We start from the raw sequence: 22261 nt of genomic DNA on the forward strand, positions 1-22261 counted from the left end.
TTTCAAAATAAAAGGCCCCAAATGAAACATACCCTTAACAGATATAACCAACGGTTATTTCATACATTTATTGTTTTTTTCTTCCATATTGACTTGGAAATGTTTACAGAAACTGTACCGAGCAGATGCATAGCAATGGAATCAAAGGCCGTGTCCATTGAATGCAAAACAGAATTCCATAAAAATGATGCAAATATCAATGCAATTACACATACATGGGTTTTTTTTTTCTTCTTCTCCATACAAATTACAGATTACAAAAACATAAATGAGATCTTTTAGTATGCCCTGAAGCAGCGCTGAAAACACAGAATGAGTACAATGACATTTCAGCACGCCTGTACAGCGCCACGCCCCCGACATTTCTAATGCTTGCTGACATAAAGAAACACGTGCACACACTCACACACACACACACACACACACACTCAGTCATTCCAACATCAAGGGATGAGACAACGAGAGGCAGAAATAATATCCAGCGTGCTTCAGAGGGGTTTGGTTTCTTTTAGACTAGTTTCCGACAGAGTTCAAGGAGCAGAATCTGGGCTCTTCTAGTGTTTCTGGTCTTTCAGTCGCGTACAGGCAGCTCAAGTCCAACAGTGAGGTCAGGTGATAGTGGTACAGCGATTGAGTCGGCCGCTGCAGCAGATCCCTCCGCAGACTTCCATCCAGGTGATTGTAGTGTTAAAAAAGACCCCAGAGTTTGAGCCCATCCTGGTGTAATTGTGCAAGCAGAGGAGTTCCACATAAACCCCCTTTTTCAGTCAGGGAGGGTTGATTGTTAGTGTTTGTGTCCCCCCCTACCATCTAAAATAGTCCAGAGAAGAAGGAAAGAGAGGAGGATTGTCATCCTTTTTCTTCTCTCGAGTCGGGTTGATTAGCATTCGGTGGATTGTTTATAAAACGATTGTGACGAGTCATAAGTGCAACAGAGATTAACATATCAAAAATAATGACGGGAGCAAATAACCCCAAAAAATAATGGAAGCAATAAAAACATCGAAAGCATCTAAAAGCTAAAATCCTATTGCACAATTAAAAAATATGATACAAAAAAAAAAAAAGGATAGTCAGGGAAAAAAAATATTGCATACAAATCACGTAAATAAAACAAATTATAGTAGTTCCGTCTTTTAAGACAGTCGCCCACTCTCGGACCTCGCCTGATGCAGCGAAGTTAAAGAACGCTCATAGTGTTGATTGTTTTTCCTCGCCTTTTTTTTTGTTTAACGTTTAGAGACCACTTCTTGTCGTGGTCGCAACAGACAGGACTTCTAAACACTGATTTTAGTCGGTTCAAAGTGCACACAGAAAGGAAAAGAAATCCGTCGGGAAACGTCGCTACGCTCATGAGGACGAAACGTTAAAAAGGGAAAGGTAAAAAGTCGACAAAGGGAAATGGATAAAAACACAGAAGCGGATGAGAATGCTGCATAGCTGGATTCCATTTAAAGCGATGCCGTCATCAGAAAGACACACAGGAGTGAGACAGACCTAATTACTGTACACGATCAGACTTGACTGTTTGTTCACAAGACACTCCGTAGCTTCCTCTCGCTGATTTGGAGCAGAGAGCTCGGCGGACAGAAACCAGACGCTCTGGGTTATTTTTTTCATCTTCTCAGTCTCGTCGGGAAGCCGGCGCTTCACACGTGCGTGTCGCTGGGCTCGCTGGCCAAGCTCCCCCCCCGCAGGTAGATGGCCGAGCTGGACTTGGGCCGGTTCTGGCTGTGGCCCTGGCCGCGGGAGGAGCCGTTGTTGTTGACCTCCGGCCCCCTGGCGTCCGAGGAGATGACCCACGTGGTGGGCCGCCACTTCTTCAGGGAGTACGGCGTCTTGACGCGCTTCTTGATCTTGTCGCCGCCGGGCCCCAGGGCTCCGTCCGGCTGCACCAAGCCGTCCCCTGGAGGAACAGAAGAACTGTTAGTCTCTTTAGACCCATTACTTGCCCAAACTCCATCCCCCAGCATGCAACTTTGTTACAAACGTGTAGTCCTATGTGTGTTGGTGTTGGTGTGTGAAATCACCCAGTGAGGTCAGATCCTGCGTGGTGAAGGACAGGTCCAGGGAGTTGGGTCTCTCAGGCCTGCGGGATCTGGGCTGCCTGAGCAGGGCCTCCCCTCTCATGGTGACCGGCGCGGCCCCCTGAGGCACAGCGACGCCGGATCCCGACCCCGAGCTTTCCCCTGGGGGGCCCGTGGTTTCCCTGCTCCCTCCTTCCCCGCTCCCCTCCTCCTCCCCTCCATCACTCTCCCCCCCGCTCTCCCCGTCCCCCTGGCCGTGGCCGGTGTTGCTGTTGTTGTTGTTCGTGTTGGGCCGGGCCGAGCGGAGCGCCGCCATGCTCGACGACGCGTCCCTCGGGTCCGGATGCTCTCGCTCGCGGCTCAGCAGCGGCTCGTGTTCGTCGGGGCTGGCTGTGATGACCCCGAGGCTCAGGCGGCTGTCGTCCGACCTCAGTGCTCCGGACCCGTTCTGGGTTACGATGGAGCCTCCGAACCCCGTCGCTCCACCGGCAGCTATGGACGACATCCCGGCACTGGCGTGACCGTTGACGCCGCCGTTGACGCTACCGTTGAGGTGCGTTTCTCGCAGAGCGGGCGTGTTGTTGGTGCCGGCGCCCCGATGAGCCTCTGCAGCCGTGTTCGTGCCCGCCACGGCAACAATGTTCATCTTCGTCCCGTCCACCTGACGCAGGTTGGACTTCCCCGAGCGTCCGAACTTGAACCTGAGTGAAGACGATGAAGACTCCTTCTTGGCGGGCTTGGTGCGCAGAGGCAGACTGGACGGCCTCTTGGGCAAGTTCTGCTGCTTGGGCAGGGGGAAGATGGTGGCGGGCATGGGGGCGGCCTGGTCCGACGTGCCGGCGGCCTCACTGGCCATCTTGATGAGGGGGTAGAGGAGGCTGGAGCTGCCGGGGCTCAGTGGATCCGGAGAGCAGAACTGCTTCTGCGAGTGCTCCATCAGGTTCTCGTCGGAGCTCTCCTTCAGGTTCTTGTCTACCTCTTTCGGGTCAAGCTTGGTGGTTTCCAGGTCCTCCTGGGTCAGGTGGAGGCAGACGGGGACCGTGGCGGTCCCTGCGGGTCCCTCAGAGTCCGAGATGATAGTGGTGGTGGTGGTGGAGGCCGAGGGGCTCCCCCTCAGGCCCGTGCTGGTGCTGCTGCCCTCTGGGCTGGGCAGGCGGGCGTTGGCTTGCTGCTGGCGCTCCTGATTGATGGAGTTCCTGTTCCTCTCTCCGGTCCCGCCACCAGCTCGACCGCTCACAGAGCCGGTGGTTTCAGCCTGCGCGTTCTTGGCCACGCCCTCGTGCTCTTCGATGTAAGTGGAGGGGTGGTCCGCGTACGGGCCGGACTTCGGCGTCATGCGGTTTCTGGCAGAAAACATCGAGAGCGTTAAAGATGGCGTTTTAAAGGAGCGTAGCGACGATAGAGGCGGTTGTGTGTGCATGCCTACCTCTCGTTGTGCAGCGTGGTGGACATGGGGTTCAGCGTGGGGCTGACGGACTTGGAGCGGTCCCATATGAGGAGCAGTTCCGCCAGCCGTTCCTCGGCACACTGCGCTGTGAGGCGGGCCTCGGCGTCCTGGTCCCAGCAGTCCTCCATCGTCTCCTTCAGGGAGCGGACCGCCTGGAAGGACACAGATTTAACAGCAATAGGAACACGGATCGCTGCAGAAGCATGCATAAAGTTGATTTCAACCTCATGATGAGAACTTTCTGCCATGTCGCACAGAATTAGGTTGTGCATACAGGGGATTCGGTCTACTAGAAAGAACAATATCGATGTTGTTTGTGTGTGTGAGAGCAAACAAACGTACCAAACTGTTTTCTTTCCAGGCCTCGGGGAATTTGGGCCGCTGCTTCTCCCGGGACACCAGGACCTGCATGTCCTCAAAGGTCGGGTGGTTGCCTGCCTCCGCCTGGAACGCCATCTGGTACTCGGACACCGACTCTCCTAGGGGAAGGACAGTAAGTGGACGATGTGTTGGAGATATTTTTACATTCAACTCATGAATATGCACACGTCTATTTTTCTAGTTTTGTTTCTGATAATAAAGTCAGAAGCAGTGATTCTGTGTGTCTCACCAGGGAAAAGGTCGGTGCATCTCATGAAGGTCTCCCAGTAGATCAGGCCCAGGGCGTACATGTCCACCTGCTTCAGCGCCGACTCGCAGTCCCTCAGGTTCACTGCCCCCTCCAGGACCTCTGGAGCCATGTAGCGGATCGTTCCAACCTGGGAGGCGGAACCAAGCGAGCAGCGTTGAAAGGTGAGACGGGAAGTCATGAAAAATTAGAAAAGGTGAGCAACGGCACCCCGATATCTCACCTCACTTATGGCGGCGTTCTCCTCCTCGCCGTGGCGCGCCGGCCTGTTTCCTGTCAGCTTCATGGACAGGCCGAAATCAATGATGACACACGTGCCGTCCGCCTTGACGAGCACATTCCTGCTGTTCAGGTCCCTGTGGGAAACAGCCGGCTTGTACAAGTCTGAAAGAGAAAGGCAAAGAGGGGATCAGGAGAGCACACGAAGCTCATTTATCTCGTGTTTTTGTGTCACGGACACTGTGGCCTTCGCATATTAATAATAACAGCCAGAAAATCCCTTCATATAGCTTTCCATTCCAGTTCTGGGCTCATTGTTCACCAACACAAGCTTCCCTGTCAACAGACAGCTAAACCCTCTAATCTAATCTACAACAATGGGATTAAGACCATATCAGAGGGGCCTGGGCCTGCAGTGCCTCCGCCGCCAGCAGAGGGCGCAGTGAGGAAGTGGTTATCTGCTGCCTTCTAGTGATGTGCAGGAGTGGGGGAGGATGACGACTGTACCAAAGGCTGAGATACAAACAAACCCTCTTCCTCTCCGGTCACTTCTACGCCCCGTCGGCTTGTCGAGGGAGAGAGCGAGGAGAGAGATGTCCGCCCGCGCTTTCATCCATCACATGCCTGCACAAACAGAATTACTTCTATTCCTTAACTTCACACGCTAACTGCAGGACTGTCCGCCCCCTCTCCGCCTCTGAGCTGCTTGATGCGTATCAGCGCTGATGAAGAGAGGCCCGAGTGTAACTGCTGAGACTGAGGTTTGTTGACATGAAGGAAAAAGACGACGACGGCTTAGTTCGGTTGTCACTTTGGCCCAATAAGATTGATTTTATTGAGGGAGTAATCACGTCATCCGAATCCCTATCTCGCATCCGCCTTCCTTCCCCCGACTTTGTCCCTCTCCTCTTTACACTCCCTGAGGCCAGCTTGAGGCCAGGCTATAAATACCCTCGACTGGGCGTGCTCGCAGTGTGTACGTGTGTCAAAATGCAGGGACGCCGAGCGCTCCAAGCCAAACAGACCCACGTGGAGCTGCTGTGCAGGTCGGATGGAGGCTGCAGCGCTCGGCAGCGAGACAGTAATACACGTCTAAAGCCTCTCTAAATAATCTAAACCAACAGGGCTGTAAATGCTTGGAGATTTCTGTTTACACCGCCGCTCTTTGCTCAGAGCCTGAGTGAACCGTGAGCAGTTATTAACCCCCGAAAGTGAGTGTATGTGCCCTCATGTTCACCTCCTTTGAAGAGCTCCGTGTGCAGGTAGGCCAGGCCGCGGGTGACGGAGTGAGCCAGCCGGCAGCTGCTCACCCAGTCGTTGGACTGGAGGCTCAGGTAGCGATTCAGCGAGCCCTGAGGTGAGCAGAGAAGAGGGAAGGGAAGGACAAAACAGAAGGTAAACAAGGGAGATTAGACGGAGACACATAGGGGAGGCATGGAGAGAGAATGGAGGGAAAACCAACCACCGGCGTCACGTTAAGGATCCGGCAGATACGACACACAGGTGAGGAAAATACTAAAATATGTTCAACCGCATAGCAGGGCCACGATAATAATAACCACGTTTATCATTTATATGACTTGTGCTTCACCATAAAACTGACTTACAGAATATTTTATCGCCGACTCACAAACACACACTTCACCCCGTTTCCCCCCAAAATCCATCACAAGGCATTTCCCACATCCGCCACCAAGGAAAAAATCACATTAAATCTGTTTGTATAATTATATTATCATTTACTTGAATGCATTATGTCTATCTGCCTCCTGTCCTGGCTTGCACCGCGTTTCCATGACAATTTGCATTAGCCTAACGGTTAAGATGCGTAATGGGCGCCTTTAATAGGCTGGCTGGGGGGTCAGCTGACCTGTAATTAAGACGCTGGGAGTCGTTGCACAGCAAATATATTCATTTTAAAAGGTGCATCTGCAGAGATATTTATGATTATGATATTTATGAGGTCCTGTAGCGGCGTTCAGCAGACACGGTTGCTGTTTTTCTTTTACCACACCAGCTGCATGCTCATTTATCTGCAGGTGAAATTAAACTTTCATTTGTCATTTTGCACTACGGGAAACTGAGGAATAGTATCATTATTAATAATTAAATATTACCTGAGGTTTTCTATCTCTAAAAACTAAATAAATCGACACACAGTAGTAACGTCCAGCCCCGCCCAGCACACTCACATGTGGATAGTAGTCCATGACCAGCAGGTACTCGGTGCGTCCCTCCGGGCCGGTGCGCTCGTCGGCGGCAACGAAGCGGGCGATGTTGTCGTGCTCCAGCAGCGGGAGCCGGTAGATGGAGCATTCGTTAAGGAAGTTCTGGCGGTTGGCTGCGGTGAACACCTTCACGGCGACGGGCCGCTCGTCTAATGAGCCGCAGTAGACGGCGCCGTATCGGCCGCGTCCAATCAGCTAATGGGATAGAAAAACAAGTATTTACAAAAACAACGTAATTCTGGACCTTCAGCAGTCACTTTGGATGTGGTCCTTACACACAAAGAGAAGAAAAAAGAACACAAATTTAGATGCGGAGACAGGAAGTAAACTTAGTTACAGTCGGTTCTGAATCATTCAATCAATGTCCCGAATTAGCGAGAGCACACGATGGCAACACTTAGCTTTCAGGAGTGCATTTATTTTTACCTCCGCGTCTGCTTCAAAACATTTATCAGGAGGCTGTGTTTTGTCTTTGAGGAAGACCCCCCCCCCCCCTGCAATGAGTTTGACGTGAAAGAACGTGTGCCTGCATTTGATAAGACACAAGGACGCCGTTCTGAATTCAGCTCCTGTAAATATATCACTAACTCTGGGCTGAAATACTGGATGAGAAAAACATCGCATTGAAGCTCAGACCAATCCATTTTTAGCCCATACGCTGGATGACACATAGAGTTTTTGATTCTCAGTGATTTCCTCTGATTTTCCAGAATGATAACAACTTGCTTCAGACAGACGTCTCAGCACTTAGTCCTGGTTTTGTCGCTCGTCTTCCTCACAGCGTGGTAAAGCAGCTGAAAGGTGGCGGAGGCCGATACATTCAATGGACGGCGACTCGTTCTGGATGACTAAAAGGAGACGTGGGACGATGTGAAGATGTCATGTCCCTGTGTTTCACGGTATTACTCAGATACTCCCTGCTGCCGCTCTACAGATTCAGGAGGGCGTCTCACACGGGGAGACGACGCGAGGCAGTCATGCATGAAATCTGATTTTATGTGTTTGCTTTGGGTCCGATTCAGAAGAATGATTCATGGGATAGTGAAAGCTGTAGCAGACCCACGCTGCTTGCAAGAGGAGCGTGCATGTTCATTTTAAATGACAAAAACTAAACAGAGTTTTCAGAAAAAGTTCACGTCTCCTTCGGCTGGATCTGATACGAGTCCGCTGGTTTCTCCCCTGCTTGTGTCGTCACTCTGACTGAACATCATCCCGACTCCATTGACTTCCCATCACAATAAGAGCTCCGGCACACGTCCGTATCATGTTTTTTTAGGATCCTGTGTCAGTGTAAGCAAAAAAAATCCTATTTCTGTGAGGCCTGAGCCGCCACTTAATGCCGTGATCGGATGATAAAGGTCACATTGAGACGACAAACGTAACCGTAAACCTCGATGTATTTTGGGTGTATTTCTGCCTCCATGCCTTTGGTTTCTCCTTTCTCTCCTTCTAACTCTTGTTTCCTTCCCTCAAACACTCAGAGAAACACGGTGAGAACACAGAAATGTATTTATGGAGCTAAATCACGGCCAATAGTTTGAAAAAAACAACAAGAAAAAAACAGACTCAAAGGATTTCATCTTGAGTTTTTTTAAATTCTACTTTATATTTTCACTTTCAGACTGTCAGCAACATTTGGAGTAGAAAAGATGGAGCGAGCCATTTATACATCACCATTATTCTCACGAAGACATAAACCTGTATGCCAGTGTGGAAGCGTAGCAGTAAATGGATGGAAAACTCCTCCCCGGGCCAGAAATGTAAAGTTGTGCGAGCGTGTCTAGACACAAAGACTGATGTGGAAAGGGGAACGGAGAATGAAGTGTGGGCACTGACCTCCAGCAGTTTGAGGTTGTCGAGATCCAGAGAGCTCTCAGAGCCGGCGGCCTCCATCATATTCAAGTTGTGCAGGCCTTGCTTCCCATCTCCTGTTAATTCGCACAATTTTCACAAAAACGTGGGGATGCATTTCAATGAGAGGGGCGGCTTTGATTGCATTCGTGCGATTGGAAAAACATTTAACGGCCCTGAATAATGAATGTTCTCTGCTCCTCTTCGCAGCGTGGTGCCATGAGAACTCACCGTGCATCATGCGGTAACCAAAGAAGGCTGCTACGGCAACCACTGCCAGCACGGAGACGGTTGCCAGGGCGATAATTATTGTCTCCTCGTGGCGCAGTGTGCGAGAGTCTACGAAGGGAGTGACACATCAAAAAACACAAGGTTAGACCTCTATGTGGGAACTATGGACAGCTGATTACCAGTTTATAAGGAACACCTGTACCATCAAAGCACTACAGATGTGCACACCTGGTGTTAAACTGTTCATATTCACATCAAAATAAGAGCTTTTGGTGGAGCACGTTTCCAACACATGCGATGGACCTTCGCCAGAACCACTCGTCCTCACGGATCCATCCCTAAGTGGGATTTTCACATTTAGAATTTGCGAGCAATTTGAAAACCCTCAATAAATCACACTTAATTATCTTGACGTTATCCTGTGAAATGAACGGCGGCGTCGTTCTAAGTGTATTCAGGCGGCCTCGGGATATCACCATTAGTTTTAATTGGCTATTGTAGAGCGCTACAATATCATCCAGAACATCGTAAATTACTTGACCTCCTCCGGTTGCAGCCGCCAGACGTTGTGTTCATATTTCGGTTTCGTGTCAGTACGACCCTCAGGTGACACGACATAAACAGGACTTGTTATTTTCCCCAATTCCCTGGTTCCAGCAGGTCCCTTCATCCTGTGCTGTTTAGAATGAGAGACCTTCCTTTATGGGTCTCTGATAGCGGGACTTCAATATAGGACATACGGAGCATGAAGCCTAATATGGCATCATTGGGGAGTTCATTATGCTCATTTGCATTTTGCTCATTTAGGAGGCATTCACTCGGTCATTTACACAGTTATCTGGAAGTAATCTCACGTGGCTAGACATGGAGGAAAACATGGAGGTCTCAGACAAGCACGCATGCCATGACAGAAAAGGAACAAAACATCAATTAAGCCAAACGGCCATGAAGAGCAGACGACAGACTGGAGAGCAGCAAGGAGGAAGGTGAAGTGAAGGCAGACAGCGAGAGAAAGAAAACATTTCAAAGAGCTGCTCTGATGATTTCGGCTCCAGAGGCAGCAGGTGGAAGCAGTAACCACCTCATGTACCGACGCTCGCCTCGTGCACCACGAGTCTGCTGCAGAAATTACATAAATGTCAGGAGCATCTGCCCGGATACACCCAGAAACACACTCCTGCATCCATTACATTCGTCGACACGCCGGTGCTGCTGCCACGCCGGCTTTATCAATAATTGATGACTTTGAGAGCCTGAGGGCGGCTGTGAGTGACGTGTTAGCATGAGCGAGCACACACACGTGAACATGTGAAGGTTGACACGGCTCCCCTCAAATGCCAAGGTCAGTGAGTTCATCGCCAAACAAGAGAGTTTGCACAGGAAGCCATCTGATAAACACAGACACGCCCCGGCCCAAACATACCAAAGGTCTGTTTAAAATCTCCAGAATGCTTCAAGGTGCGATGTGTCCGATCTGGCATTTTTATATCCTGGATCTTTCAAATCAGGCTCTATTTTCCACTCGTCTAGCACGCTTTTTTTTTAAAGATCCGATATTCTAATAGTGAGTCACTGCAACGTCCAGCATGAGAAGCCGGTAATACACATCTGCGTCTTGATATTTGTTTATTAGATTATATCCAAAGGGGCAGGAACAGGAAAACAACTCTTTTTGGTTTCCTCATCCCAGCCAGCAGATTACTTTGTTCTCCTTTCTGCCGCTTTGAATATAACACAATAAACACTATCAAAACGCACGTATACAGCAGCAGGGAGCAGAAGCAACAAGTCAAATATGCAGTATTATTATAAAAGTAGCTGATATTAATTACCAGCTGGATCCTAAAAGCGATGTCGACACATATAATGACCACATATTGTGCATCAGGAGTGCTTTTTTTCTCCCACCGCCCAACCCTGAACGTCGTCATCATGTTGTCGGCTTTAGATCACAACCATTCGCTACATCTAATAATACTGGCACGGATCTGCCCAGACATGTCGGGAATTAACCGAGCGAAACCAGAAACAGGATGCAAAGTTAGAAAACAAAATCCACGCTTCACTGATCAATTTAACGTCCCTCTGAAACGCCCCTAACTTTCCCCTTCCTTGTGTCTCGTCGTCAGCGTACTTGCTGGAAGCGTCGGCGGCACGCCCGCAGGCAGAGCAGACGCCTTGCAATCTGTGGAATGCAGAGAGACGACATGGATGGTGGAGTGTGTGTGTTAATGTGTGTGGTCTGGAGAGATGATGAGTCGCCGCCGCCGCCAACCCCCTCCCATCCTGCCACACACACACACAATGCACACAGCTAAACCTTAAAAGGAAAGAACAATTAACGATTCATCGGTTCGTTTGAAACCGCGCTAAGAGCTCGCCGACAACAGACGGGCATTGATAGAAACAGAAGTCAATATCAAGCCTTTACTGGAGATGAACGACAGCGCCTCTTAACGAGGAATTCAACTCACAGTCGTCAAGGTTGATCACGGACGGCGATCGGGGAGTTCAGATTGAAGGTGCGAGGCTGAACGATGAAGCCGAGGAGGAGGCTGGAAGTGTAAGTAGGTGTGAGTACGACAGCTCCGATCATATCAAACATCCGTTCATTCTTTCCTCTGAATAGCTGCAGGACTGTGTGGGCCTGCGTTTTCTTCCCGTTGTTAGTCATTTTCTCTTTCATTCAACCCGCCCGCCGATCGCACACCATTGTGTTTAAAGAAGACTGTAGTCGTGACAAAGCTCATCACAATATATTTTACACCAAAACTACTCACGCTGGCAGTTATGCAAATTCTGCAGAGCTTTATCAATTTAATGGTTGCAGGGACGAGCTACCGGGATCCTATTGACCCGCAGCAGCGTCTGGCAGTCTGTCTCAGCTGCATCGTTGCATGTTTCCTTTTAGTAAACTGCTCTGAGTGAGTTCGAGTTCCCTCTGGTGAACAGTTACTGCTTTTACTGTGAAAGGCTGGGAGGGAAGGATCTGGTTAATTTTCCTTGTTCGTCATACACGAGTTTGGTGTAAACACATCTTTAGAGTCCAGGAATGAACCACAGGTCTTATGATGGAAAGTTACGCAATCGGAAATACTTTTTTTTTGATCCCCGGGGGGAAATTGGGTAACATTAACCTTACAGACATTTCTGTGGTTTATTTGTTGATAAAACGCCAGATTTGGAGTTTCTTAACCGGCCAATAAGTGTTGAATGTTTAATAATTATTGTTTTATATCAGTTTATTTAATGTCACACCTCTGTGTACAAATAAAGTCCCTCCAAAACACAACTCCTCTTTCAGTTAAACTGACGCAACATCGCAGGCAATCAGTTTTAAAGTGATTTCCATGCCTGTTTTCAAATAATGACCACCATATAATTCAATTCTCAAACCATAAAAGTATTAGCGTCGGCCGAGATCTGGCTTTGGATCAGACTTGGTTTTTGTCGGTCGTATAGAAGGAAGATGCGTCATGACTGGAATGGGATCCTGTGTGTGTGTGTGTGTGTGTGTGTGTGTGTGTGTGTGTGTGTGTCCTTACAGAGGGGGTGTGCCGCGGTGGGACTGGGCGGTGGGAAGTCCTCCGTGAAGTTGACATTGCACATGTCGCTGCCGCAGCAGCAGAAGTGGTACGTCCCGTTCTGGATCTGTGGCGGGAGGTTGGTCACCACGCAGCGGTCGTCGCGGCAACCCTGGTGGTCGCCCAGGTGAGTCCAGCAACCTGGCAGAGACGGGTGACAGGTTTTATTGGGCGACTGATGAGAGTTCTCGACAAATTCTTACTTTAGTGTGATAGAAAAACGAGTTATTAAACATTCATTAAATTATGAAAGACCGGAGTATAAATAAGCTCAATAAGTAAAGAACATCTGAAGACTATTACTCCCCTGTCTGTTCAATGGTAACAACTCTACTATTCACTTCTTATTTCATATTATTACACATTTATATCCGTTGGCAGCCCACCTTGTTTGACCAGTCGCACTTCTCCTGGGAGACTTTTCTCCCACAGGCCGAAGCAGTGGCTGCCCTTGGCACATCGGATGGTGGTGTTCTCCGGGGAGACGCGGCCTTCGCCCCCCTCCACCCGCTCCACCTCCATCTGTTGCTGCTGGTCGGTGAAGGCGCACTCCCTCTCCTCGCCCTGCGCCGCTGCGAAGACACAAGAGGGACTTTCACCACAAACTCAGCTGAGCTTTAGCGGTTGCGACAAAAGCCAATTAACTAGTTGGATGACAGTCATCGATGGAGGAAGTTTGTGTAACCATCATCATATTTATCATAGCTAAAACACTTGAATGTCACTCAACCAGTTTCCAAATTTAACAGGCAGCAGAGAGGATAATTTGCACTCAACAAACACTAATTAAAAGAATATAAAACTTCCAAGATGGGAACACAGATATGCCGGGAAAGCAAACGGCGCCCTGCCTCAGTTCATAACACGACTGCTTATTAGCCAGGGAGAAATACTCTGAGCCAATATCAGAGTGTGTGTTTGTGTACATAGCCTGCATTTTGGGTAATTTGAGACGAGGGAAACATGATGTGCCAGTTTGTTTCCCTTACTCCCGGCTCCTCCTTTTTCCTCCATCCGGGAAGGCGGTGTTTTGGAGGGAGGAGGGTGACTGTGCCCTGCCCAAGGTCAAGCTAGCCTGTGTGGGCAGAGGGTGCTGCGATGAGGTGGTAGCTCTGCTGGGAACGGCGCCAGCTCTCCTCCTCTGCTCCCATCCTCAGATAAAGCAATCAACCCTGGCCTACTGTGGGCCTTTACTGCCTACTGTACTGTGGCAGTGCCTTCGCCTGCAGGGGGAAGCACGCCGTGTGTGCATGCAGAGTGGGAACAGTTCAAACCAGGGGGTTAACTGTGGAGAAATGTTCATTTTGATGAGGGGTTTCGACGAGCCGGTAATGGCAGCGCCAGGCCACGCTGCGTTCACACCGAGCGTTTACATGCTTGAATCACCTCGCCTTCCTTTTGTCAAGAAACAAATACTTTTACTGCATCAGATCAAGTGCATCTTGTTTTTTTACGTGAGGATTGGAAAGGACAAATATATTATAGTCCATTCTTTTTAAAATAAAAATATGCTTAAAATGGCACGAAAACATACTTCAATCATTTCACATTTTGTGAAGAACTATTTTGTATTGCGTCACAGATAAGACCCATCTATTTAAAGTAAAACACAATCAAATAATCTTATGTAAGATGATCATAAAAAGGTCTCCCTGGATAAATAAAGGATAAATGAATTTAAAATTTAATATAGATTCTAAATGAGGTTTCATTCCTGTCACGACTATTAAAAAGACAATCCTAATGTCACGCCGAGAATCAAACATACTAAATAAGTACTGAGCAGATGAAGACACAACACTGCCGTGTTTTCATTTCAGCCCAAACTCACAAACACAACCAGCTCTTTACTTAGAAGCTGTGGAAAACAGCAGAACTGGATTCTCCCCACGACGAGCCCAGAATGCGGAACATTCATTCATATTTTAGCCCGTTTCCATCGCTGCAGAGGGATCAGATCAGCTCTGATCTATTAGAGCCTGACAACTGATGCTACACAGACTCACAAGATGAAAAACACCACCAGTGTCACAGCTGGTCATACAAATCTGTAACGCTAAAATGGATGTGGGAATCTAAATATAAAGTTGTCTTTTATCAGGACGACTGCAGTTTCAGGCTCTATTTTTCTCATTTGAAGGGTGTGGTGGTTTATCTGCGGCAGTATAAGCAACGCTTTATTTTTCCTCTCTGTTTTCTTTTGCTGGAAACAGTGTGTTCACCTTCACTGGGATGGAAAACACTCTGGCTTGGTTGGGTAAAATTGCACTTAAATAAAAGTATTAAGAGAAATCTGTTCTGCCTCAAGTACATATCCTTTGTGATTACCTAGAAATGGAGTTATAGAGGAGGACCTCCAGGAGAAAAGAGGAGAAACATAAAGGAACAATGGAAGGAAGTAGAGAGCCGGTGACAACACCCACAGACTGTTAGACAAACAGGCTGACCTTGTACGCCTGGCCTGGAGAGCAGAACAGAAATCCATACAGCAGAGTATCTCCTATCTTTCAAAGCTGGCTACAGCACACTGGCATGAATTATTAATATTTTTACTACAATTCAAGGCTGTGAAATGAAGACTCCTCCACTGCTGAGCCTATTGGGCATTAACCCCAACCCCCCCAAAAAACAGCATTAAAAAGGGCTCATGGTCCAAGTTCAATCCAAACATTGATTTGGGGTTTTCATTAAAAAAACAATAGATTTTTGTACTTCATTGCCACGGGTAAAGTTTGAATTCCATATGTTATAGTTGCGAACACAGAAAGCGATGCCTCCATTATAACACGACTAACAGGAATGATAATTGGTTCATTGTTCAGGTGACACACCATACTAGGTAATACACCGAGAACAAACCGGAGTTGAAACGAGACGAGAGGAAGTTAATGTTGAAGGGAACGGCCATTGAATTACATCATGATGCGTTCAGGCTCTATTCGGTAAAAATGAGTATGAGGCGAAGGTATTTTCTAATGGTATCCTGATGTGAAATGGCACTAAAATATACCGGAATCACTTTCCATTTTGTTAATAAAGCAAACATTGAGTCACAGATGAGACATCTATGAGTGAATATTATTTTTAGTATTGTGATTTCCCTAATACACACTAAGAGAGAGAAGAAGAGTGCAGCATGGGATGGAGCTCACACCCGAGCAGCAACAACCAGGCTCTGCTCATTTGCAGTCTGGGCCACGGGAGCCCTCCCGTCGTCGGATCTCATTGGCTCGTCCGCCACTCTGCTCGGCCGCGGTTGGCTCTTCCACCGAATTCTGCCTTTTCCTAGGAGCGTTTCTGGTTGGATGCCAATCTCTGTGCTTATCTCCGATTGGCCGTGGCAGGCTCTGTCCCTGCTCCGCGGTGCGATCTTGGCTGCCGCTGCAGTATTGGATTGTGGGTCAGAGTATGCAGGCAAGGCCAGTGGAGCGAGGCAGATGAGAGAGAGAGAGAGAGGGTAGTCATATCAAAAGGCTTCGGAGTAGTTTTCTGCTCCAAGCCTGTTCATTGGATGATGGCAGGCACCGCTGAGTGTTTACCCATGGCCCAGTTATTTGCTAATCTCCCTCCCTCCCTCTTAGCCCCCTCCCCCAACTGGCCTTCAGTGCACTCTCCCACCCCGGGACTACCCCCTTCCCCTCAGCCTCGCTGCTAAAAAACAACAGCGATCTAATCTGGCTCTCTCTTTCCTCCGGCCAAGGCCCAGCGGAGGGATGCAAAGACAGTCAGAGACTTCATTACAAGTCACCGAGTGCACTGATGCGTTGGCTGTTTCCTCCCCATAACTGGTTATGAGTTCACGAGTAGAGGCGAGGTGGGACAGAAAGTGGAGGAGGCCCTCTCGACTCGCCTCCGTGCGCCGTCCACAAGCTGTGCAAGTGTGGATGGGGAGAACTGGCATGTTGCTGCCATGTCAATGTGTCATCATGCATGACTGGTGCAAAGAGGCTCCGTGTGCCCAAGTGTTGTCATCCCCGCGGACGCCATCAGAGGCATGCATCGGGTCCCGTCATGCCGGCTGCACGCTTGTTGCTGAGGTGGGATGGATGGGCTTCAGGGCTCTTTGCTGACACCCCCAATTTCCAAGTCTCCTGGTGGAGTTTAAAGATGTGGGGAGGGTGAGCGGGCTTTAATCTGTCCCATCTGTTGCCCCCCCACCTCCAAAAAAACACCACTCAGTCTGGGTCTGTCTGGGTCTGGTACAGTTATGCTAATCCTGGGGCTTATGCTACCCTCAAAGCTTAGAGGCCTCCATTATTGACCACGATGCATTTATACCAAATATCCCCCCCTCCCTCCCTCCCTGTATACCTTAACTTTCCCAAATATGTGATGAAAACAGATCACGGAGTGATAATCTCAGATTATTTATGAGCAAGCAAAAGTTTGATGTCAGGCGTTAAGTCTTATAAAAACATATTTTGCTGGTTGCAGAAATGAACAGCCACCAGAGGCTTGATGACACAGCCGGTGGTCTCTGGTATGACGGGGTTTCACCTGTTCTGTGGAGCAAACAGGTGTGTGATGCACTAAATGGACCATTATTTACTAACGCATGCTGTATTCAAGTATACAAATATGTTGTATTAATAAATGTAAAGGGATTCCAATGTTCTGGTGCCATTGTAAGCATATTTTGATGATTATTAGGATATGTTCTGTATCCTCCCATACCTAATATCGGTCACTATTATATATTTTTGCGAACGCTATGTATTGTTATCTATTTAATTGATATATCTGTGTGTGTTGGCTGATCAGTAAGATTGCAGTACTCAGTGTGAAGGAATTTCAAAGAGTTATCTGATTATTTTTAAATCATCCGCAGCCATCTCCTCCTCCTCCGCTCCAGTTATATTTTTCTTTCTCTTTTTCTGTCCGGGCACAATTACTCATTTACACCAATGATTGCTTGTAATACAGGGATCTAGTAACTGCACCTTGATCTGCTGCAACTGTGGATAGTTTAAATAAAAAACATCATCACCTTAAAGCCTTGGAATGACTTTTCGACGCTTCTTTTCATAAAAAAAATACAAAAACAATCCACCCGAAACAGCTCATCCATACTCTGAGCTACATTTTTTGCGCGCTCTAGACTTATTGTCTCTGCTGGTCAAGGAGAACGCTTCATGTTAATCATAGGCTGTCACTCTGAGTTACCATCTCAAAGCTGCACCTTTTGTTTTCCAAAACTTCCACTAATTTCTCCCTTTTTGCCAAACCAGAAGGTCGGCCGAACACTGTCCTATTGTATCTGGCTTTGCCATTACCTCTGCTCAGAACTCAAACCAAGGTAGAGACAGACATTGATTTTTTTTTTTCTTCTAATAGAATACAAGGCTAGCTGTATTCGAGACCAAACTCCATTCCAGCAATCTGTCTGCAGTTACTGTCATCTCTTCTCACGAAACCAAGATGTGGACTGAGTGCTAAATATTAGTGCAGCTTTTTACGGATGATTTCCCACATTCCCCCGCGCTGCTTCCACCGATTTACTATCCTCGTGTTTACGTCCAGAAAGATGCAGCATCCACGCCTCATAATGCACACTCAGCAGACTTGTGTGAGAGCTAATGGTGATGCAGTCTCGGTGAAGTGGGCCCGTGGGAAAAAATCTGTGCTGCTAATTGAAACGTTCCAAGTCACTTGTGAGAATATTCATGGCTAACCCTTGTCATGAGTTTTTTTTTATTTTTATCACAAGCTCTTTACACGACTTATTTTAAATATGCAGCAGTCTTCCCCAATACCTGGAAACACACTTTGGGTTCTCCTTCAAATCGATAAGGAAGTCATCTTCAGTTGCAGCTCATAATACTTTACAGATTTCAGCCCTTCCTATCCTGGTTTCCAAAATGTCTGTGCTGCGGTGTGGCCAAGGCAAATTCCTCAGCATGGCTTGGCATTCAAGCTATTCTGATTCATCCTCTTGGTAGTCTTCTGCAGCCAACCTTGCCAGTGAAATCATAGATTAAATGCCAGGGCTGACAGCAGGCTGTACCTAGCCTACCACCATTTTTAGAGCCTGCAACCTCCAGCCAATAACTCCACTTTCCGTTGAGCCGCTGATGTGACCGCAGAGCCGACAGCTCCGAGAGTCCGGACCGGCTGGGGAGAAGTGGCCTGGTGGGGGGAACAGCGGGCCTGTCAACGCCACAGTACGAGGCCTACGAGACACAGCTTCACAGTGTGGACAAGCGGAGCAAATGAGCAGTCCTTTTCACACTTTGGTACAATACTTCTGCCCTAATCCTCTTTCCACCCCCAAACCTCCAGCTCACCTGGGACAAAGGGCGCCTGAATGTGGGTCGCGGCGCACGCTATGTGCTACAAGTTGAACTTAACTTTGTGAGAATTTGAGGCTGTCCCGATTTGATGTCACTACTTAAGAACACCTGCGGTCGCGCGGCAGGTAGTACGTCTGTGGGCTCGTGTCCCGTTTGGACCCGTTTCAGGTGTTGGAGCGGCAGGAAAACAGCCACACAGTGGGGGTTCCTGCTCCCACACTAAAAATACGGCTACAACGCCATCCATCCGTCATCATTACAAGTGTCATCAAACAAAAACGGGCACTGGGACATCCATTTGTCTCTTTACACTCATGCCAAGTGTCAAGTCTCACCGCTGCCGTAATTAATTTTGCACAGTGCGACGACGTGAATTTATGGGCTGTTTACATGCCGTGCATGCACATAAGTATCCGTTTATCGTCCCCGCGCTGATTATTGAGGAATGTGTCAATCCCGTGCCAGCCACTGCGATCGTTAAAAACGCCAAAAGGGGGACTGCCAATTTGCATGACGTCTCTCATAAAAGATATTTCTTTTATGTATTACGATTTGAGACAAAAATAATTGCAGTTTTTCCCCTTCCTCTCCCCCGACTGATACTACGTCAAAACCTCACAACTAATCTCCGGTGCTAGCACCATGTCCTGCTCTCTCTGCTGAGTCAGCACGGTCCTTTATCTTACTCATCTACCAACTTCACTTTTTCCTAAATTACGTGGAGGCAGCAGGCGTTTCTCCTGTACGAGCTCAACATCGGATATGAATGAAGGATGGCCGGATTTAATCACGGGTCGCGTTAAAAATACATTTCTATTATCAGGACAATCTTAAATATCATAGAAAGTGAATAATAGAGCCTTATTTTATAATTCCATTTTATATCCTGTATTTTTTAAATGTATTCATCCTTTATGTATGCAGGGAGATCATATGATTTATGATCATCTTATTCAAGATTTAATTGTATTTCACTAAAAAGGATTTTGTTCAAATATTTATATTGTGTCACAGAAAAGAATTTAGCATTCTTTTTAGTGGTAAAACTAATAATCCTAAATAAGATGATCATAAATCATAAGGTCCCCCTGCATAAATAAATAAAAGTATTGTGTCCTTTATCTCAGTAAAAATAATTCATCATCCCATCCCTCATCTGGATATCGCCGCTTAACAATTCATTGAAGTGGGAATAAAATAAAAATGCTGAAGGCTTTAAGCTTTCACAGCCACACTGTTCTTTTTTGCACATTTTCCTCCACGTTTCGCTCACATACTTCCCTCTGCACTGCTTATTACTCCACCCCCCCCCCCCCCTCTCTCTATGAATGGATGGAGGAGCCTCAACAACAACACTCACAATTACATTATTACGAAGGTGTTTGTACACACACATTCACACCCACGCACGAGCCCACCTATTTTCATACACACACACCACCACAAGCCTAAGCACCATGTTAAACTCCCATCACCTAAATTACTCACCTTGTAAAATACCTCCCTGTCTTCCAACACATTCCACATCCCCCCCCCCACCCCTCCTCATTCCTTCCTCCATCTTTGTGCAGCCCGGCTCCTATCTTATCATGCTCAAGGTCTCACAGAAGCCTGGCTTCAGCCCAAAGTCTTAAACAGAGGCACAACTTGGCAGACAGTGACTGCGGTATGTTTGGCAGTGTTTTTCCAGGCCTTTTGTACACAGAACGATTAAAAAAAAAAAAAAAAAGGAGCCAGGGCTACACTTGCTGCTCTGCTTTCAAGAGGAGATATTTAGGAGGGTTTGCTGAACTGCAATGTGATGATCAGATATCACCCTGGGCAACAAGATGTTCAGCACACACACACATGATGGGAAAATGATGTCTGATATAAGACATTAAAAATACACAATAACACAGATGTTGCCCCTCCACCCAAATCATATATAGAGGCTACAACATCTGCATCAAAAGCACATCTGTGGAGGAAACATCAAATATTCATGAGAAGAAACATTTACCTGTTTCCAAAATAAAATCATCATTAATCACTTCATTAATAAGCCACTTACCAGCCACGGAAGTCAGGAGGATGGCCAGGCAAAACACACATTTAACGAGGGATTTCATCGCGATTCTGCCCACAGCTATGACCGACGTCGGGTCTTGTAGTTTTGTTTTGGGGGGGTCCTTCCCAGTCTTCTTGCGCTTCTTCTCTCGTTTAGCGGATACCACTTTGTTTATTTATTTCCCCAACCTTCACGTCAGCTCAGTAACTTGAACCGTGCTGCCGGACATGGAACAACACATTGAGAGAAAGGTACGAAATAAAAACCCGCTGTGTTGGCGGGGGTTCAACCGACGTGATATGATAATTCACCGCCAGTAAAAGTTGGGTCCCCGCAAGGAGCGAGCGGCTACGCTAGGCGGCTAACGTGTTTGGCGGATCTGCCGTCTACGACTAGCCAGCCGACAACGTCCATACCTGCTAGCTAACATGCTAGCTGCCTACGGCGACTGTCTGCGGCTGGAAAACTTAGGCAAAGAAGGTGAAAATAACAGACGCGTGGCTAATTCCCGTCAGTACGGACGAGTCTCGGTTGTGTGCTTTAAAAAAAAAAAATAGTCCACCCGTTCGACAAGAATCTGACGTAGACGTTAGCCAATTAGTTAGCTCGGGTTTGGTTTACAAGCTGACGATGCTAACCGACGTTAGCCGAGGAGCTAGCCAGTTAGTTCGCCGCGTCCCGTCTCATTTCACGATCTCCGAAGGGGGGTGAAATCACAAGTCAACGGAGCCTTTTCTGTTCCGCGGTTGTTACTCCCATTCTGGCAGACGGACGGGGTCGCGGGATCGGGTATCTCTCGGTCTGATCTTCCCCGAGGCGGTCGGTTGCGTTTGGCATTGACGCCGTGGAGCTCCGCCGGGCAGACAGACAGACAGGCAGGGCGGCTGGGAACGCCTCGTTTGCAGGCTTGTCTGGACCGCTCGTCTCCGGTATCAGGTTGCTGTTGGTGTTTAGGGGGGGGGGGGGGGGGGTAGGGGTGGAGGAGGACGGTCCTACACAGTCAGGAGGGGTGATGCAGCGCCGCCGTGCCGCAGACTGTAGTCATGGCACCCACTGGAAACACATGCTGCGTTCAGGCTCTCCGAGTTAGTAGTAAAGTAGTAATACAGTACAGGAATCTGAATGCAAAACCTGCAGAGAGTGCCTCGTTAATGTATTTATTTTATATATTTTAAAGAGAGATATTTAGGCTACATATGTGCCCTAATACATAGCATTATTATTGTTATTAACATTATAGTATTAGTAGTTAGTTCCCATGGATCCCATGATTGAAATCACTATTTCCGATTGCCATTAAATGCATCAATAGTTATTCAAATACCAATGTCACTTTACCGCCTCTGTGTGGTCAAACACATTTTTACAGCGTTTAAAGCTCAAAGTGCAGTCAAAACAAGGATTATTCCAGCAGGTGGCAATGTTGGTTTGTACCTAGGGCGGAACCGTGTGCGGTTTGTAGTTATATAACCTCAAAATAGTATTTAGTGCGGCCCAAATACCTTATGCGTTATGTTACCATTGTATCTAACAATTAAGGCATTATTCATCTAACTCTCTGAGATCTCTATCTATCTATCTATCTATCTATCTATCTATCTATCTATCTATCTATCTATCTATCTATCTATCTATCTATCTATCTATAGGCTTCAAATATGATGGATGAGTTCGTGTACAGTGATGTCCCACTGAGCGTTATTACG

General features: G+C 47.6%; 1 protein-coding gene across 1 annotated transcript; it reads right to left on the reverse strand.

Annotated features, from left to right (window-relative positions):
- Positions 1-53: 53 nt before the first annotated feature.
- LOC311010186 (bone morphogenetic protein receptor type-2-like) lies at positions 54-21483 on the reverse strand. The gene is made up of 13 exons (XM_084004764.1): positions 20559-21483; positions 12602-12787; positions 12177-12356; positions 8632-8739; positions 8386-8477; positions 6514-6744; positions 5559-5673; positions 4326-4486; positions 4085-4232; positions 3817-3953; positions 3454-3626; positions 2031-3370; positions 54-1906 (listed from the first exon to the last, which is right to left on the reverse strand). Exons 1-13 carry the CDS (start codon positions 20614-20616, stop codon positions 1650-1652), a joined length of 3186 nt encoding a protein of 1061 aa, XP_083860890.1. The 5' UTR covers positions 20617-21483; the 3' UTR covers positions 54-1649.
- Between the last annotated feature and the right edge of the window lie 778 nt (positions 21484-22261).

This window comes from Eutrigla gurnardus (assembly GCF_963514095.1).
Source record: "Eutrigla gurnardus genome assembly, chromosome: 24".
Lineage (NCBI taxonomy): Eukaryota > Metazoa > Chordata > Actinopteri > Perciformes > Triglidae > Eutrigla > Eutrigla gurnardus.

Bases quoted from the DNA above. Each gene is read 5' to 3' on its own strand.
- LOC311010186 (XM_084004764.1), bottom strand. From the start codon at position 20,616: ATGAAATCCCTCGTTAAATGTGTGTTTTGCCTGGCCATCCTCCTGACT. The intron at 12,788-20,558 runs GTAAGTGGCTTA...GTGTCTTCGCAG, and splicing joins CCTCCTGACTTCCGTGGCTG to CGGCGCAGGGCGAGGAGAGG. The intron at 8,478-8,631 runs GTGAGTTCTCAT...GCGAATTAACAG, and splicing joins TGGTTACCGCATGATGCACG to GAGATGGGAAGCAAGGCCTG.